Here is a 19,497-nt window from a genome sequence, read left to right as displayed (position 1 = left end):
ACAGTATAGGAGGGTTCCCTTTTCTCCACACCCTTGCCAGCACTTGTTATTTCTTGTCTTTTGGATAGTGCCCATTCTAAGTGGTGTGAAGTGATATCTCATTGTGAAAGCCATTTATGTTTGTACAAAATTGGCTCTACTCTCAATTGTAGGCTTAAAATGCTTCCAAAAATTCATATTTTAGAGCACATGGTGGGCTATACTTGCATTTACAAGTCTGGTACGTTTTTTTCCTCAGAATAAAAGCATTTCTGGGCAGCTCTATCAAGGCACATAGGGCTGTGAACCTACCCCGCCAGGAAATCTCAGGCACCTCAGCTGAGAGTCAAATGTGTTTCCCCCATTGTGCCAGACAAATCTCCCTATGGCATTCATTTAATTACGTATCCCCTCCATGAATGTATTATGTTACATGTTGCTTTGCACAGCCAAAGTGGGTCTGAGTGGTGTAGAAAATGTGACATCTAAAATCTGGTAAAGAGCAGTGAGATAGTAGGGGAAGTTATAGACTGCGAGCCTGGTGCAACTCCAATTCAAGGCTGCTGCTGACTCCCAGGCAGTCATCTCTTGCAGGGCAGGGGCAGGGCACCCCTTCTCCTACCAGTTCAGTGTCTGGCACATGGGCCATGCTCCAGGACAAAGATGGTTGTAGTGAGCTGAGCTCATGGTATTGTATTGAAAGCCATCTAGCTGTTCACTCTCTCAAACATCTGCATATGTGACATGGGAATAATGATTCCTGCTCTGCTTATTTCACAGTATTGTTCTGGGGACCTAAGCTAATAATAACCACAAAAACACATTTTAAACAGAGTATGGTGCTTATACTCCGGTAATGTATGGTTTTATGCATTCAGTTGTCAAACTAACAGACCATTTTCTTTATCTCCTGAATTTTTTTTCAATGGAACAGTAATGAATTCCTAAATCTCCTAAATGTGAACAATAAAAGACTCTGAATGACATTCCTGGCAGTCTATCTGCCATGGCTGAATTATTTAAACTTTTCTCTAAAAGGAAGGAAACAAAACAAAAAATAATCCCAAGAATAAAATATATTACTTTTAGCTAATTCCTCTAGATAAATATTTCTTTTAAGTCTTTCTTCATCTAAAAAATGACATCGGTAATGTGGCTGCCTTATTAAACTACAAGTTAGATATCACTTTGATATCAAGGTTGTTTCAGTTTCTCTAGAAATGACAGCTACCAGCAGGGATTAGTAGAGGGAAAGGCAAGTAGCGAGTATCCATTTATTGTAGCAGTGTAAATAATATGTAATTTAAAAGATTAACTTTTCAAATGAGGATATTCCAAACTGAATACATGACAAAGAAATGAACATAAAATATTTTTCTAGATATTTCAAGGGGTCTCATCCATCTGTGCTCTAGGATTGCTCTGTTTGCTGGTTGCTGACAGGTGTGCCATTCAAAAAGTACTCTATGTTCATGGATGCACACACACACACACACACACACACACACACACATTTGTGAGTTAAACACAACTGAATGTTTCTTTTTTCCAGAATTTTATCCTTTAACATGCATTAGAAAAATCAAAAGAAGGGATATATTATAGCATTTTTCCAAACTTATTTTACCATGATTTATTTGTTTGGCAACATATCTATTAATATCTTCCACACATTGTTCAGGTAAATATGTTAGAAAATATACTGGGAAATTGTGTTTGACTAAACATACTACAACCCACCCATGCAAGGATTTGCCTTCTGGTGTATGAATTTAATTGACCAATAGATTCATTGAGCACCACATAAATGCTTGGCGGGTTGCTGCAGGGCATAAGTTGAATGAAACCATGACTGCCTTTTCAAAGCCCACTGTCAGAGGGAACAGTCTTTCAGTGGTCAGGGCCACTGGAACAATGTAAGCAAAAAGGGAGTGTAAAGAGGGAAAGTCACTTACATTTGAGTGTAGAAATGGAGGGACCTTCCCAAGAATCAAAATCAAGAAATAATAGAATGCTGTTCCTATCATCTTTAGTAGTACACTAACAAGAATTGGCCAAATAAGTATATTTACATGTATTGGACATCATTTCTGAGGATGACGCTTTGGAAGAGTCCCTGTCTCCATTTGCTTTATTTCATTTACCTCAAGTCAGAACAGGTTCAGCTCATTGACTTTCTTCAGTTCTGTGACTTTATAGTTATTTCTGTCATGGTGTACTGACATTGCTTATTTAGCTTAAAAATAAAAGGAAATTGATTACATTTTTGAATGTTTAATATATTTTTTAAGTAATTTACTGTGAAAAGATATAGTTAGTAGCCCAGCAGGATATTTTTCAATTGTTTGAATCTGAGGTTTAATATTAGAAGGACAATTTTGGAGTAAGTTTTATTTTTTGCATGCTAAATTAAAATGTTGAAACCTCAAAATATATATAGGGTCTGTTCTGTAAGCCCCGTAGTTTGTCCACACAGGCTCATCATGCCAAATGACATAATGCAAATACCCCTTCTCCCTCTCTGTGGATGTCAGCTATTTTGGGGGTCATCTCCTAGCCACTGGTTCCCTCTACTTTGTCCCTATGCCTGGAAAGGGGTTGGGAGAGATCCTCCACACAGGTGTGATGTGCAGTGAATCCAAACTCTTCAAGAAACTCTTCAGGAAACTTTTCAGTGGTGCTTGCCTAGTTTTATCAACAAGAATATGATTCTAATACTCACATAATGGAGTCCACCAGCTTGGAATATACGTACCTCTATGGGTACCTTTGCATAGCAAGTAGAAATTCATCTGGGATGTTTTTGGACTATCTCAAAATAATTTCTTAAGAATGATTAAATCCACATCCATTCTTTCAGATAATACAAGATTTCTAACTATTAGTGTTTGGCATAATCTATTTGCAAACTCAGGAATTTAAAAAATAAACCTTATTTTCTGTGTCTCAGCATTTTACTCTAAAGTCTCTATCTTAATGAGAGTTGCAGAAAGTTGAACATTGACCATCTTCCTCTTATCCTACCTCTGGATAACTTACACAGTTCCAGAATGATCAGGGAAGGAAGCCTGAGGAAGCCTCTCTGGATTGACCACAAAATTCAGGGCTAAGATGCCATTTACCCTGTTTGCATGGTCCCTTCAAGGCCACCCTTCTACAGTCCTTTTCTACTTAAGTGGAAGGATATTACCATGGGAAATTTAATAATTCCTCTTAGTAACAAAGCTCTATTCCATGCAGTTGTCTATGCAAACTGATATTCCTGGCAAAAACCAAAATTGGAATGATTTCATTTTCTCTCTTTCTCTTTATCAATCTCTTCCTCTCTCTTCCTTTTTAGGAAACATCTCTGATTCCCCTTACCTTGTTCAACATTTTCTCTTTTCATAGTACTTATCACCTTTTAATATATTATAAATTTTTTCTTATTTATTATGTTTGTTGCTAATTATCCCAGTAGAAGTAAGTTCCACAGGACATGGATCAAACCTGTTTGGTACATGATGTGTCTCAGCCCAACATATAAGTTGGGCTTAGAGTAGGAGCTCAATAAATACTTGTTGAATGAATGAATGGCATATAACATTTGCATAGGCAAATGGCAAAAAGAAAAATAAGACTGCACAATTTACTCTTCCAAATGGTTTAATACTTTTTACATCAGTGCTGTATTATTTCATGCTTTCAGATATCAACATGGCAGGAGAACCCAAACCATACAGACCAAAACCTGGAAACAAGCGGCCCCTTTCTGCACTTTATAGGTAAGTAAGCAAGCACTATTCTACAGTATGTAGTAGTGAAAATTTCCTGCAACTTTAAAAGGCAATATAAACTTTTAGGAATCAAATATTTTGAAGAACAATCCTTACTGGCACAAAGTATAGCCAAATGCTCATGGTCGACATATAAGTATGTCACACGGCATGGGTAGGAATCTTGGATACCTAACCTTCTCATTCCTGCTTAAACAACCTATGTACTAGATATTCCTCTAATAAAAAAATATATCATGACTTTACCTGGCAAGTGGAGGAAAGATCGAATTCGTGACTATTGCATAACACATACTGTAGGTGTTTACATGTTTTTTAATTTAATTTAATTTTCACAACAATCCTGTAATATAGATACTGTTCTCATCATACAGTTCAAGAGCATACTGTGCAATTTCTCAGAGATTTTCCCTAGGTCACAATACCAATAATTGAGCTCATGCTATCTGATGCATACCCTGAATTCTTTTCACCCGATACTTCAGCCCCCTTTGTTAGAAAGTACACATTCCTTTCACCCCCCCATATCTCCAAAACAAAAATTCAATTCTTCTCTTCTCCACAGAGACATATCCAGTTCCTTTAACCTTTCCTTAAATACTTGGGTCTGAGTCAATTTAACATTCTGGTCTTTCCCTCTTCCTGCTCCAGTTTATCATTTGTCCACACCTATGACCTCAACTCCAGGTGACTAGAGTAGGTGATATTTAGTATCTTTGTTGGTCTGTATATGCTATTAGTTTAAGTAAAATTTGGCTGATTTGGGGAAGAAGACAAGTAAATTCATGGAACTTTTGGTTCTGTAAAAACAGCCACTTTGGGAAATAACCTCATGTTCTGATGTTGCAATATCTCGGCCACTAAATGCAATGGTATAGTTTTTCCCTACATATATGTATAACAATAACAGTATTACACACAGCAGTAATAGTAGTATAACTCCATTCAGGTTCCTGGAACCGATTCCAGTGTGTGTAAATATGTAGGAGGGGGTCTTCCCACACATACTTACACAAAGCAATTCTTGAACACCAGCAGGGTGATGGAGAACTCAATTCTGATGCTCTCTGCCTGGAGACAACACCAGATTCCCAGGTTATGAGCTCCACGCTACAAGACTGCCCTCTACCCCCCAACTCCAGACACCAGTCTCAAGCCACCTGTGTTTCTGACCTACCAGCTGCTGATTAGAGGTTCCCACAAACTCCCCCTTATGTTACATTAACTTGCTGGAGCGGCTCACAGAACTCAAGAAAACACTTATATTTACCAGTTTAATAAAGGGTACCGTGAAGGATACAACTTAACAGCCAGATGAAGAGAGACATAGGGCACAGTCCCAAATAAAGGAGCTTCTGTCCTCGTGGAGCTTGGGGCCTGGCTTGTCATGTGCAGGCGTTCTGGTTCCCCAAGCATAGAAATTTTCTTAGATCAAGAAGCAGGATCCAACCGAGCAGAGCAGAGAGAGAGTGAGAAAGCTCTTCTCTTGGGTTGAGGACTTCATTGCATAGTCATGATTGACCAAATTATTGGCCATTGGTTGATTCAGCCTCCAGCCCTGCCCTCAGGTGGGCATCCAAAAGTTCTCATTAACATGACAAAACACCCATTTCACCTTTAAGACGTTGCAATGTTTTCAGGAACTATAGATAAAGATGAGTATACCTGGGAAATATATATTTGGTTATATGAATGACCAAATGTGTGTTTCTTATGACTCATTATATCACAGCTGTTAAGTCATATGTCCCACTCCATGTACTCTTACCACTGGTTTTTGTACTGTAAGTGCCAACTTTGCAACTCTCACTGCTACGTTCTCTTATGTTAGAATTAGCGATTTGTTCCAGGCTGTTGAGATGTCCTATCACCCAATTTATTTGGTTCTCTCCCAAATATATATCTTCATCGATGTCACAGCCAAAGAGGTAATAATGTAAGTGTAGAGCAAGAACCCCTTTTTCCTTGATATCATTTGAATAAAGGAGAACTGAGTTGCACATGCCAAAATTGATTATGTTCTGATATAGAACAGTAAAAAGAATGCTCAAAAGATAGTTTGCAGCTGGGGTTTTTTTTTGTCACTGTTCTCTGAAAATTGGCTTATCTCTCTTTAGCCACTCACAGCCTCATTTCCCAAACTATAAACGATCTAGGTCTGCTCATGCTAAATGTCCCACAGCTCTCAGTGAATGACCACCAGAGATCTTAAAGGATATATCAGAAGTTTGTCTTAATTGCTCTTATTATTTTGACTGTGTGAATTTATTTAATTTTAATAAATTCCCATTAAAAATGGGAATTAAGAGCTTTACAAATGTCAGTAATTGATCATAAGGGAGTATTAATGTTAAAGGTTGGAGATGAGCTCATCAACAAAAGGTGAATGATACTTAATTTACCTTGTTTGAGGTAAAAGACAATGTTTATAAACCTGAGAAATGTAAACTGTTTTTTATCATATTCATTTTTAAATGTATGCCTAGAGCTGCAGCTAATATAGAACATTTGAAAAGTTGTATTTTCAATTATAAACAAAATAAGCTGTCAATGGCTTTTTTTTCTCTCATCAGAGTTACCACTGTGCAATGATGATAATTTTCATATTTTTCTCTGTTCATGGAGTGTTTTGATTTTCTTATAAAAATAGAAGCTTATTACAAGAAACAAATATCTTTTAAACTGTTATTTCTCTATTACTAAATTACATTGAATTGGGAATGCAAAAGAATTAGAAACAAAAGTTCATTTAAATCTGATATATTGTATACTTATCACATTAGTGGAGAAATGCTTATTTACCCTATTTTCATCTGTTTTCACAAGTGAAGGCTAGGGTATATTAAATTTGCAAAACAGTAACAAAGGGAACAAAAGAGTGAACAGGTAGCTGAGAAAGACCTTCTGTACACATTTTCTCATTCTTACATCAGCTTAATAACACCTCACTTTTGTGCAAAGTGTGTTTTCATAGCCAATATTCATCTGTTTCCCACAGAAAACCATGCAATAATTAGTATTATTTGCCTTGCTTTATAGACGAGAAAAATAAGTTTCCAAGACAATAAAGGATTTGCCCAAAGTAAGGTAGCAAGATTAGGACCCGAACTCTGGTTTTCAGCCTTCAAGTCTACTGATACTGCTGCTGGATCATAGCTCCCCATATTTACTCATCAGCTACCGTCCAAACAATAGAGATTATAAAAAGCAAGGATTCCTGCCCACCAAACCAAAAATCAATTCGATTTCTGTCCATCAATATCTTGCCAGCAGGTGGCAAAGGAAAGATGTAGCATAAGACCTGTTGTGTGGTCACAGAGCACAGGTTTTGAGCTTCAAGTTCTTTATTGAAAACAATAGTTATATAATTTTCTTGATAGGATAAAAGTGAATAATTGAGGTAAAAGCACCTAGCTCAGAGGAGGGGTAGCAGCTTGAAAAGGGGCAGTTTCTGCTTTCCTACCCCTTGCATCTTCTGTTTCGTTACCTGTAAAATGAAAGAGTTGGAATTTTTTCATTTGTTCATTCATTTATTCATGTAAGACATATTTACTGTGTGTCTACTATGGTCACCCATCCTCTAGGCAAATGTCACAGAAAATGCCAAGGCTGCAGGGCAAGGAGAGAGCACAATGAAATACAAGTAGATTATCTTTATGGTCATAGATAGCCTGTGATTTAGCCTCATGCCCTGAACTGCTATGTTCCTACTATCTACTCTACTGGGGACATAAATGATCTGCTATCAGATTCCCCTTTGTCCATTTTATCTCCATCATCAGCCACAAAGTAGGATGTACTTGGAATACCCACTGAGGCATTACTTTGCTTTGTTACTTCTTTTCATGGGATTTTTAATTTATCCAAATAACCTTCACTGAACTAAATGTTTGTCATGTGCTAAATCAACATGGTATACATAGAAGACACAAAAGTTTTTTAAAAATAGGGATGCTTCAAAATAGTTACTGTCTTATACATGAGTTAAATGGACATATAAATAAGGAACATAAATGAAGTAGACATATAGTTGTATAAGAAAATAGTGAGAGTTACTGCTTCTACCTAAGAAAGAGAAGGGAGGGAAAAGTCTGGGTGACACTGAGATGGCTTTGAACAAGCAGGCATTCACTCAGCAGCCAAAAGGAAACAAGGGCGTGCCAATGCCAGCCAGAAAACATGTGCAGGGCACAGGCACAGAGGCAGGAGAATCTCATGGTGGGAACTAGGATGGTTCACTTGGTGAAAAATGGGTAACTGGTGGCCCAGGCTCTCAGGATCCCTATCTACCTGCTTATCAGGTTAAGGAAATTTGGTTTTTATTCTGCAGGCATGCAAGGAACCATTTCAATATGGTGAGTGATTAAAATGGACTGTATGGGTGGGTGAGAGTCACAGATGTGTCCAAGATTTCCAGCTCAGGCAACTGGGGGAACGACCACATGAGTCTTGATAGAAGGAGCAGGAAAGGTATGATAAGCAGCAGGAGGTTCAAGTGTCGGGCTGGGGGAAGGAAGCAAAAAGAGATCTAGGACTTGGATTCACAAAGACAGACAATTCATTAAAATAGCACTTGTAATAAAAATGTCTCCCATTAGAGGCTATTTGTAAATGGAACATAATTAATCTTTTGTGAAAATTCCATAAATATTGGACCTAGTCCTAATGGTGAAGAGCAAATCCATTCTCTAGAGAAAATATTGCAACTTTGAATAAATTGCTGCTTGAAATGTGCTATGTACATTATGCAGTGTCTATGATGCTCTATAATAACAGTTCTCCCCCAGAAAGTGAGTTTTCCAGCATGCTGAGCTCCAATTAATGCTAAATAATTGCAAAATGAGAATCATTGTATGATGGTTTTGCTTCTGCTTGTGAAGGACACAGACCTTTCCTCTCTGATGTGAGTAAAGCTGATAACCAGAGAACAAAGATACTCTTTACCAGAGCTGAACAAGTTCAGGTTTTCATTCACCTAGAGCAGCCCTCCAAGGCTCAGGAAGCGTGGCTCAGTAAGACACAGGAAACATCAGGTCTCATCTCAATGCAGGGAGATGACTAGGTATCAGTCCCAAATGTGGTTTTATGGCTGTTAGGCCTTTCGTAGCAACCTTCCCCTCCACAGAGATGAACAGGGGAGTCAAAATTGTCCCTGAAAGTAATTCCAAGACTCCTTAAGATTATTGCAGGATAACCTGTAGTATCACCATTTTAAATGACCACAATTGGTGGTGATAGTCAAGAATGCAGGGTCTATGGTAAGGAACTTCAATGATCAACGAATTTTCAAAACATAGGCCAAGTAAGATGACATCAACAAAATCTCTCTGGTGGTTTCCTTACCACTTGACCCACACAGGTTCTTTTGTCATCACTCATGGCAACTCTAGCACATCATGGGAAAGGGGGACCTTGACAGGTGGCTTAAAATGTCCCCAAGACCCTCAACAATAGAAACGACAGCAATAGAAGCCAATTTCAGCTAATGCTAATATCAAAAATCAATATGGAGGAAAAATATTCTGGACATGTCCTGCTCTGTTGGCTAAGAAATGCTCACCAATTTGTTGAGATTATTTACTTTTTGTCTCCTTTTATAATGTCAAGGATAATACACATTCACTTTCAGAAGCTTAATATTTCCAGTACCCATGTCTCCCTTTGACAGACAGAGGCTTACATTTCAGCTACCTAGTCAGGGGGCCCCACTCAAAAAGCAACCTAGGAATGTTCTCTGTGGTTTGTAACTGGAATGTGAGGAGGAAAGGGATATGTCACACCTACCCCTGTATGAATGCATCCTGTCATTCTGAAATGGACAGAAGCCCAAGCACTAACGTGCTTACAAATTTCCATTTGAAAGTAAGCTGTTTCTGAGTCTGGGTAGCAATTGCAGTCTCTTTTTGCTCCTGCAGCCTTTCCTGGGCAACCAGATTACTGTCAGGGAAAGGGTGGCTGCGAATATATATCCACAAGAGAAAATACAAAAAATAAAGTGTCAGCTTCTAAAACTCAAAGCTGAATATCCATACATCCCAGTAACAGAGTGTGAGTTCTCTTTAATTTTCACTTCACAAGAAAAAGTGAAATGCTGTTGAGCCAGAAAAGGTCTCAAATACTTACTTTGTGGATGGTTTAAAAATGTGCAAATGGCTTATATGAGTGTTTGACTAAAAGAGAATTAGACGGGCTTGACTCCTAAAATTGGCAAAGCATTATCCATGGTTTGAACTTGATCTCTTATTCCTTATCTTACTCAGCTGCTTAAAGGAAAAATAAAAGTCTCCTGAAAAGATTATATATTTAAGAAGCCTTGAAGTGATATAGATGCTCCACAAATTTTAGTTATTCTCATTATGATGATTATTCAAAGAAAAGGGTCTGTAATAAAGTATTTTAAGAGTTATTTTAAATGAGCCTTGAGCTATGATTATATTGCTAAAATTTACACAGTCAACTAAACAGGTTAACATTTCCTATAGCTACCTAAAGAGATTTTTTTAAGATTATGTTTACTTATACTTGTCCCTCATATTTCAACCCTAAGCAAATGTAATTTATAAACCTTCTAATTTAAAATATTTAAAGAAATGCTGACACAATACTCATTAAAATATTCTGCTGCAGGCAATTCTCTGCTAGGTTAAAAAATGGCCTATCTGCAATTTTGTTATGTTTTTAATGCATAAATATCCATGAATATCTTCTTGCATATGCAAAGAATACTGTCGCAGTAAAGGGAAATTAGATGGTGCAATTCCAGAGAATCGATCTCTAAGGCTTTTTGAAAAACTATAGTTCTATGTGTTTGATGTGAGATAACTTATGATAAAATCAATGGAAGCAAAAGCATGCAACCAATTTTGAAAGGAGATAAATAATAAGAGCCAAGATGAGGATGTGGAGAAGGGGGGCCTCCTACACTGTTGGTGGGAATGGAAATTGGTGCAGCCACTGTGCAAAGCAGTGTGGAGGTTCCTCAAGACACTAAAAATAGAAATATGATACAACCCAATAACTCCACTCATAGGAATTTACTCAAAGAAAACAAAAATCTCTGATTCAAAAAGATATATGCAACCCTATGTTTATTGCTGCATTATTTACAATAGCCAAGATATGGAAGCAACCAAAGTGTCCATCAGTAGACAAGTGGATAAAGAAGATGTGGTATATCTACATAATGGAATATTATTCAGCCATAAAAAAGAAAGAAATCCTGCTATTTGCAACAATATGGATAGACTCAGAGGGGGTTATGCTAAGTAAAATAATACAGGCAAAGAAAGACAATTAAGATTTCACTTCTTTGTGGAATCTAAAAACAAAACAAAACAAAATGAACAGGACAGCAGTAGACTCATAGACATTGAGAAGTGACTGGTGGTTAGCATGGGGGAGGGGATGGAGTAAGGGGGTGAAATAGGTGAAGAGGACAAAGAAGCACAAAATCTCAATCATAACATAACTTAGACACAGGGTGAAAGTGCAGCATAGACAATATAGTCAGTAGTTCTGTAACATCCTTCTATGTTGATACTAACTACACTAGTTGGAGTGAACATTTAATAATGCATAACTATTGAATACCTATATTGTATATTTGAAACCAATATAATATTCCATATCAAATATACTACAACAAAAAATATTCTTAAAAGAACTGAAAAAATTTAAATTAAAAAAATAAGAACAACCAAGAATTAGGTGGGTGTTGGTGGGGAGGGGCAGATAGAATCAGACAAATTATACTTAAAAAATGGAGGCAGTAATAAGGTACTGTAAGTCAGCATCAGACTCAGTTATGAGATATCTGGCAGTCAATACTAAAAAAGGGTGCATGATAATCTATGTAAATATTAAAATAGAGTAAAGAAACTATTTTTTCCCTAACTCTCTTCTGAAAGAAATTTATCACATATGAAATCATCTAAACAGCATATAGGTATCACCCTCAGTAGTAGTTATACAATACACCCACACAAACACACAGTACACAAAACATTTTTAAAGCTAGTAAGTTTTCTTATGAAGTCTCTCAATAAAAGCCAAGGATAAACTGTAGTAGAACAAGCCACACAGTCTTCCTTCCTTTCTGCTTCTCCCAAGGCAGTTTTCCATCCTGTGACAAACTGCATGAAACTCAAAAAACAGTGATACCTCAAGACAGCTAGATCTACAGAGCAGCCTATGTTCAAATTGTCTCACAGCTGCACACTAGGGGGAGACAGAAAGTAAGAATGGGTCGACCCCTTCGCTGGCTTGTCTATCCAGCCCCAAGGACTGGAAGAAAAAGACCAGGCTTGGATGTTTAGGACCTTTCACACAGGGTGCCTCTTGACCTGTTACTGAATTCTCCTCCTCTGGGGTGGGGAGAAATAGAAAAAGCTCGGTAAACCTTGCATGGGACAGAAGGCACTGAAATGTCATCCCAGCCTCACAGCTGGCTGGTGCAAATAAAGACGTGCAGCCCTTTTCTCCTAGCAGATAATTTCACTGTACTTTGGAAGCTGCAACCTCTCAGGAAATAGTTGCTTTCTTTCATTTGTAAAAAACACTTTTTTCTGTTGAACCAAAGCTTCATCATCAGCAGGATTGAAGTGTTAGAGCCTTTTATGCTATGTGCTCTTTGTGTCGCATTATGTTTGAGTTCTTCATGCTTGCATGATGGGTTCTTAAAGTTAGAGCACCAGAAGAAACACTGCTGATCTCCAGCAGAGCATAGGAGGTTGGTGGGTGTCTCATATCACTGTGTGGTTGCCTAAGCACTCCTGCCTAGGAGGAAGGTATTTTCTGTATTGTATCATCCAAAAGGCAATGTCCTTGCTTGCCTACAGGATAGAGTGTCTTAACTGCCAGAGCCAATTTCAGCTTTTGGCATCATTACTTTTTGGTTATTATCTTTAGATCAAATTACCTGTTATTTTAGGACAGCCTTGGGAATTTTGAGCCTTAAGCTTCCAACCTCTGATATTGTAAATTGGTTGTTGCTTGTGTGTGTGTGTGTGTGTGTGTGAATTGGTTGTTTCCATTTTAAAGAGTAACTTCATTCCTTTTTTGCACACCAAGGACTCATATCCTTTGCATCTCCTCAATCTATATATTAAGTTCAAAACTCCAGGATGTATTTTGCATTTCACAAGGCCACACAGAAGGGAGCATGAAAGAAATTTAAATGCATCCGAAGTCTTATATTTAAACAAATCAAATTAAAGACTAAAAAAATATTTAGAGTGGGAGTGTTACTCTCTCTTTACACTGTTTTTAATATAATTAAAACCAAAATCTTCTCCCATCCAGAAATCCTGTCCTCTCAAGTAGTAAAGAAAACCCTTCTATGATTGAATAATCTTTAATCCAGAATGTGATGCTCATCCTCAGTAAATCCACTAAGAGATCACAAAAACAGAAATAAATCTTACCCTTTTATGTAGCAAAGCAGATATAACCCATTACATACATGTTCTCAAGATAAACCATGACAAGTATGAGGACTTGACGGCACCATTTGTCAAGCATAGTTCATCATAAATTCGTCTGGCAGTGCGGTAACCAACTGTGTGAGCTACTTGGCAGTTGGCTTTATCCACAGGAAAATCAAACTCCTTGTATCTCTGTGACAAGTGGTAGCTTTGCAACTTGGACGCCCAAGTTAGGCACTCGCCTTGCCACAGGAACAGAGAGATGGGGCGGCTACCTCCCTGGATGTCCACATTTCAGTGTGACGGCTCCCAGGTCCTAGCAAAAGAGACCTGCCTGGGTCATAATGACCTATCTAGCCTTCAAAAGTACTTTATACATTTCAAAGAGAGAAGAAAGTCCTTAAAATGACAAATTTTCTAAACTAAATGCTGAAAAAAAACAAGAGGGAATTTTAAGTTTTTAGGGTTTTGTCCCAATATTTTTAATAGTACAATGGACAATCATATTTAAGGACTGGCTTGTGTTAAGACTGATGAGAAGTTAATTTTATTATACTCCTGCCCTGGTGCATAATGCTTTGTACCACCTCATGCTGCTTCTCCGAAGCACCAGGGCTTCCCTGTAGCTTCCCCAGCATGCGCACGAGGATGTCTGGTGACCCGAGTGACTGCTGGTCTTCTAACAACTGGAAGAAAACAGTAATAAGAAAAGTGTGCCAATGTAAAGTCTGAGCCTGCATAAAATGAGGAGAGGAGAAAAGATAAAATAAATATGTGTAAAACAGATGGACATGACTGGATTAATGAGAAACCAAATAGCTCTTTTTCCTTTGTCATCTTGTCTCACCTTTACAAGATGAGTAATTTTTTTAACCATATGTAACTACTTTATAAAAATAACCAATTCTTTTACCTTTATAAAAATATTTTTCCCCTGGTCAAAGTTTGAAAATATTTATCACAAATTAGAAGCTAATAGAAAATGTTGACTTAAACAAAGATTTTAATAATGAACAAAGATTTTAATAATGAGCAAGTTCTGCACAGTAAATAAGTGAAGCTTATAAGATTTTTAGCTCTGGTTGGCTTTAAATAGTTAGGAAAGAGCCCACAAATTTCTTGTAAAAGTTACATAAACCATTCAGTAGCTCCAATTGAGTTATAAGTACTAAAGGCAAAGCAAGAAATGCCTCCTTTTTTAATGTCTAGACAGATGAGGGCAAAAATGGCAACAGTCTCACTAGATTTTCAGTCAGCTATTTGTGATGAATACTTCTCACAAAAACGTGTTCTTTCAGAAATTAATTAACTATTTAGCTTTCAAAATTTCTTTCAAGTGGAGTGAAAACATGATTGATAGTCGTCCATATTGGTATTGTTAAATATAAGAATATTCTGAGTCCTAAAGTATTCCTCCAAATCCAAGCACTGACATATATTCCACTTACGTTTGATGTGTGGAGGAATAAAAGGACAAGGGGCTTGTTTTGAGTCAAGCACATTACATTGCAGGTGAGATTGGGATGCTACATAGTTTGCACTCTAATATTTTAATATTCACTTGAAATATCTTCTGTCTGGCAAAAGTTCTGCTTATGTGTCAGAAGCACTCAGTCCCTGAAAAGATGTCAGTGGTCATTAGAAGGAGCACTGGATTAGAAGTCAGGAAAACTGCAACTACATCATGTATCTGCAACTACCTGCCCACACCAACTAGGTGATTATGAGAAATCCAGCCTCTTTTAAGGCCAGTTTTCTCATAATAACATGAAGGAGTTGAGTTAAACCATTTCTTAGTTCATTCCCATTTCTAACATTCTGGAATTCTGCTATTTACTTTCTAATCCAGGGGCTAATGTAAAGCATAAGTCCTTCATTACCAAGTTAATCCTTTTTTTCCTTCAAACTCTGTCCAGCATCTGAAAATATTCATATCCTTGACTAAACAATTCCCTTTCTGTAAGACTGTCTAAGAAAATAATTTCAAATATTTTAAAATGTGAAAAATATACGAAATTATTTCCAAGATGTTCTTTGCAGTTTTATTTACAATATTAAGTAATCTGATCCAACAACAATATTATGCAGTACTAGGTATGGCATATCCATTAAGTGTTCAGAAAGTGTTCATAATGACATGAGAAAAGATGTAAGACCTGAGTAGAGAAAAATAAGCAAAATTATATAAACAGCACAACAACAACAACATGTAATTATATAACTGGCATATATTATATAAACAGATGAACAAAACTGTTTAACAAATGAAACAAACATGCACAGAAAAAATAGAGGTCGATATTAACTATAATTATCTTTTATATTAGTGAGAATATGGATGATACTTTTCTTATAACTTTAATGAGAACTTTATAACAAAAAAAGGGGGAGACAGACATTTAAAAGTCAGTTTCCAGGAGTAGATGATAAATATCACACAAAAGCACTCATGCAGGCAATAATGAGGATGTTTTTTGTGCTTAGTGTTGTGCAAAACCAGTTCAACAGATACAACCCTTCATCTTTGGAACTGTACTCTTTAGTTACTATGCTTGTTAGAAAAGTTAGTATTCCATTAACATTCAGTGCAGGCCAAAAGCCCTATGTGGAGAAATAGTTACTGCCGGGCTAACTGCCAAAAGTAGCTGTCAGTCAGTCAATGCCAAAAAGGATTAGGAGCTTAGCAGGCAGACAGAAGAGCAAGGAGCAGGGTGCAGGGGGAGAGCAGCTGAAGTCATCTAATCTTCAAAAACAAAAAAGTCAAAATTTATGAGCCCTTAAGTGGTGCAATAAAATAAGTAATCAGGAATGCATGGTGATGGCAGTTCTGACTACAAATTAGTGAGCCAGTAATAAACCAGTAAGAAGACAATGGCACCTGCTTGACAATAACTTGCCCTCATATTTAAGGCTATAATTCAGTTACTTTGCCACTGCTTTGAAAAGACAAAGTATATGTGAGTTACAAATAGTAACAGAACAGTTTTGAACAAAGTCCAGGTCATGAACAAAGTCCAGGTGATAGTCTTAGTATCCATCGCATGGGATACAACAGAAAAAGAGTGGGTAGGTTCTGTGTTCCAAACTCTTAGCAGAATCCATCAGTGCAGGACAATCAATGTTAAAGAGTCTGAGTAACAGTAAATGTATCAGAATGTTCTTTTTAAGAAAGGCATACACCAACAAACAGCTGAGTTTGAAAAGGAAATAGATGACCCACAAAACACTGATAGTCATGTGTGAAATAGCATTTAGAGTTGGGCTGCTTAGCAACCATTACTAAAACCATCCACAATGTCAGGGTGAAGACATTACTGTGATGTGAGAATTTCAGAAGGATTTAGGTAGAACTGTAACTTCTGATTTTTTGATTTGTAGAAGATTGACTTTTTTTCTTTTTTTCTGTCTTTATTACCTAAACTCAATACAGCAAAGCTCATATTTGAGGGTTGAAAAAAGAAGTATAATAACCAGTTCTTGATAAATTAAACATATATATATATATATATATATATATATATGTTTTTTTAATGTGATGCCGAAAAACAAAAAGCAAGAATGAATAGCCTCTGTGCAGGTGAGGCACAAATGTGGGCTGGCAGCTATTACACAGTCCATGCTCTGTCTGGCTACAGAGAGGTGCCATCCATGGGCCAGGCAGTGAGTCACAGGTCCATGGCCGTAGATGCACATCTAGCACAAAGCTCGGGTCCTGGGATTTTGACTGAAAAAGGCTGAGAAGGGTGCTGGACAGCAATCATTAGAACTTACTGAATTAGAAGTCAGAAGCCAAGACAGAAGCCAAATTTTAGAGAACACAAGTTGGTAGAGAGAATTGAAGGACAAAATAAGTCCTTCATGTGGGATCAACCCAGAAAGTGTTTTGAGGAATGATGAAGACTCAGAGAAGAATTCTGACCTCAGAAATATTGAGTGGACCACATTACCTCACTCCTGGAAGGATAAATTATCTCTAGGCCTCTATTAACAGAGCTGGCTCAGAGACTGACCAAATTCAGTGTACATTAGAGACTTCCAGTGGATCACAGAGGAGAGGGAAATACAGAATCAATAAATTAGTTCTTCATCAATTATTAAGCACCTACTGGACATTGTTCTGGGCACTGAGGATTCATCAGTTAATGAAATGGCCAAATATCCATGATTTTGCCTTCAAGTGTGAGGTAAGTGATAATAATCAAATTAAGCACATGTTATAAGGTAAGAAGTGTTACAGAAAAAGTAAAGCAAGGGAAGAGAAATAGAGACAGATAGAGAAATAGAGGGCGGGAAAGTGAGAAGTGTTGCAGGGCTGAATGGGGGTAGTCAATGAATTCCTAGCTGAGAAGAAGACTTGAAGAAGGTGAACAGGAAAGGTTTTACATGGGGGAAAAACTTCATGAGCAGAGGGACAAGAAGCACAAAGTTCTTAAAACAGACGCATACCCACGTGTATAATCAAAAGCAAGAAGGCCAGCGTTTCTGGAGCAGAGTCAAGCAAAGCTGGGGGCCAGGAGGTGAGATGATAATGGTAGAGACGTAATGGGGGGTGCCAAATCATGTAAAACCTGAGAGACCATTGCAATACTTTGGCTTTTACACTGAGTAAAATGAAGGGCCTTGGAAGGCTTTAAGCAGAGTGCCATGATAGAACTTATATTTTCAAAGGTCACTTTAGCTTGATGTTGAGAATAGGTTATGAAAGAACAAGGGAAGAACATGGGAAACAGGCAGAAGATTCTGATGACTCAGTTACAGTTGTAGCAGCTGAGATTAAAAAAAGGTGATGATGTCATGGGTGTATCTTAAAAGTAGAGCTAATGAATTAACTGACAGATTGGATGCAGACTGTGAGAGAAAGAACAGAGTCAAGGATACTATCTACTGCCAAATAAAATTTACTGGCTTAAAAAATGTATTATTTGTCATACTCAGTAATCTGGGCTGGATTTGGTTGAGCAGTTGTGCTCTGTACAGATGGCGTCTGTACGTCCATGTCTGGTCCCCAGCTGGGGCTGGCCAGAACAGCCGTGGTGGCTAAGCGTCTTTCTCCATGTGGTCTCTCCATGTGGCTAGCTAAGATTTTATTACAGCAAAGGAAAAGTCTCAAGGAAATCAGTTTTACATAGTGACTGAGTTCAGAAAGGAGGAGGAAGCTGCCTGTTCTCCTCAAAGCTAGGCTGGAAGTTCTATAGTGTCACATCTACCACGTTATATTTATGGCAGCAAGTTACAAGGCCAGTCCATATACAAGATGGGGAGAAGGAACTGATGGCCAAGCTACCTACCATAAATGTCTCCAAGATTTTTGGACTGAGCATCTGAACATACAAAGTTGCAATTAAGTGAGATGAGCAATACTCACTGCCATGGTCGGAACAGGCCAAGGTGGTTAGGAGAGATTAGGAATTTAGTTTTTGGACATGTTAAAGTTGTGGTATCTATGCAACATCTGAGTGAAGATGTCAAGTAGACAGTTGAATATACAATCTGGCCTTTCAGTGAGAGGTTTGGCCTGGGTGTGCATATTTAATGGTATTCAAAGATGTGAGACTGGATGAGAACAAACAGCAAAAGAATAATTAAAAATAGAAAAGAGAATTCCAAGGACTGAGCTCTAGAACACACTAGTATTTGAAGTCACGAACTAGCAAAGGTGATTCCAAAGAAAATAGTGAGGTATTAAGACCAAGTGGTATGAAACCCAGTGACAAATATGCTTTCAGGAAGAAGTGACCGATTGGGTCAAGTGCTCTTCAAAGTTCATGTCAGCTAAGACTTTGCTGTTAGTCTCGACATTGTGGAGACTGTTGATGAGACTGCACCCATCAGGTTTGGGGTCACGGCCCAATCCTGCACTGTTAACTCAGGGAACGGCCCAGAAGGGGATAGGACCTGGAATTATGACCCCATGCCCTGGTAAGACAGCAATAGCTGCAGGGTTAGAGGAACACTAACGAGGCCAAACTGCAGCCCTGCCAGTCAGGCAAAACTCCAACACAATTCAAGAGTAGGTGATAATGAGTAATCCAGACAGGTGATTGGCACCACTCAACTTCGTCAGCATGTGGCAGTTGAGGCTATTAAATTCTGACACTTTGAGCCAGGATTTAGTATACTCAAAGATCTGAGGGGGAAAAAATATTGGGTCTGAGAGGGATTGAGGTTACAAAACAGGAAATCAGGCAGGAGATTAAGCTGCCAGACAAGTTTGTTACTGTAGAGTTTGTACCAACACAATTAAGCAAAACATATACAAAAATTAGCAGTTGTTTCCCAAGCTTGTATCAGACATTAGCTACAACTTAAGCTGAAGGAGT

At 37.8% G+C, this 19,497-nt stretch overlaps 1 protein-coding gene across 15 annotated transcripts in view; it reads left to right on the top strand.

Moving 5' to 3' along the window:
* RALYL (RALY RNA binding protein like) overlaps positions 1-19,497 on the top strand; it is a 772,833-nt gene that overhangs the window by 562,955 nt on the left and 190,381 nt on the right. For all 15 annotated transcript variants that reach the window (XM_057497924.1, XM_057497929.1, XM_057497922.1 and 12 more), the window contains one exon: positions 3,668-3,743. In XM_057497924.1, the coding sequence (XP_057353907.1) occupies positions 3,668-3,743 (76 nt within the window). The remainder of the gene's footprint in view (positions 1-3,667; positions 3,744-19,497) is intronic.

Source organism: Manis pentadactyla, chromosome 3 (assembly GCF_030020395.1).
Source record: "Manis pentadactyla isolate mManPen7 chromosome 3, mManPen7.hap1, whole genome shotgun sequence".
NCBI classification, from domain to species: Eukaryota; Metazoa; Chordata; class Mammalia; order Pholidota; family Manidae; genus Manis; species Manis pentadactyla.
The sequence above is the reverse complement of the archived record's forward strand: the minus strand, read 5'-3'. Positions and strand labels throughout refer to the sequence as shown.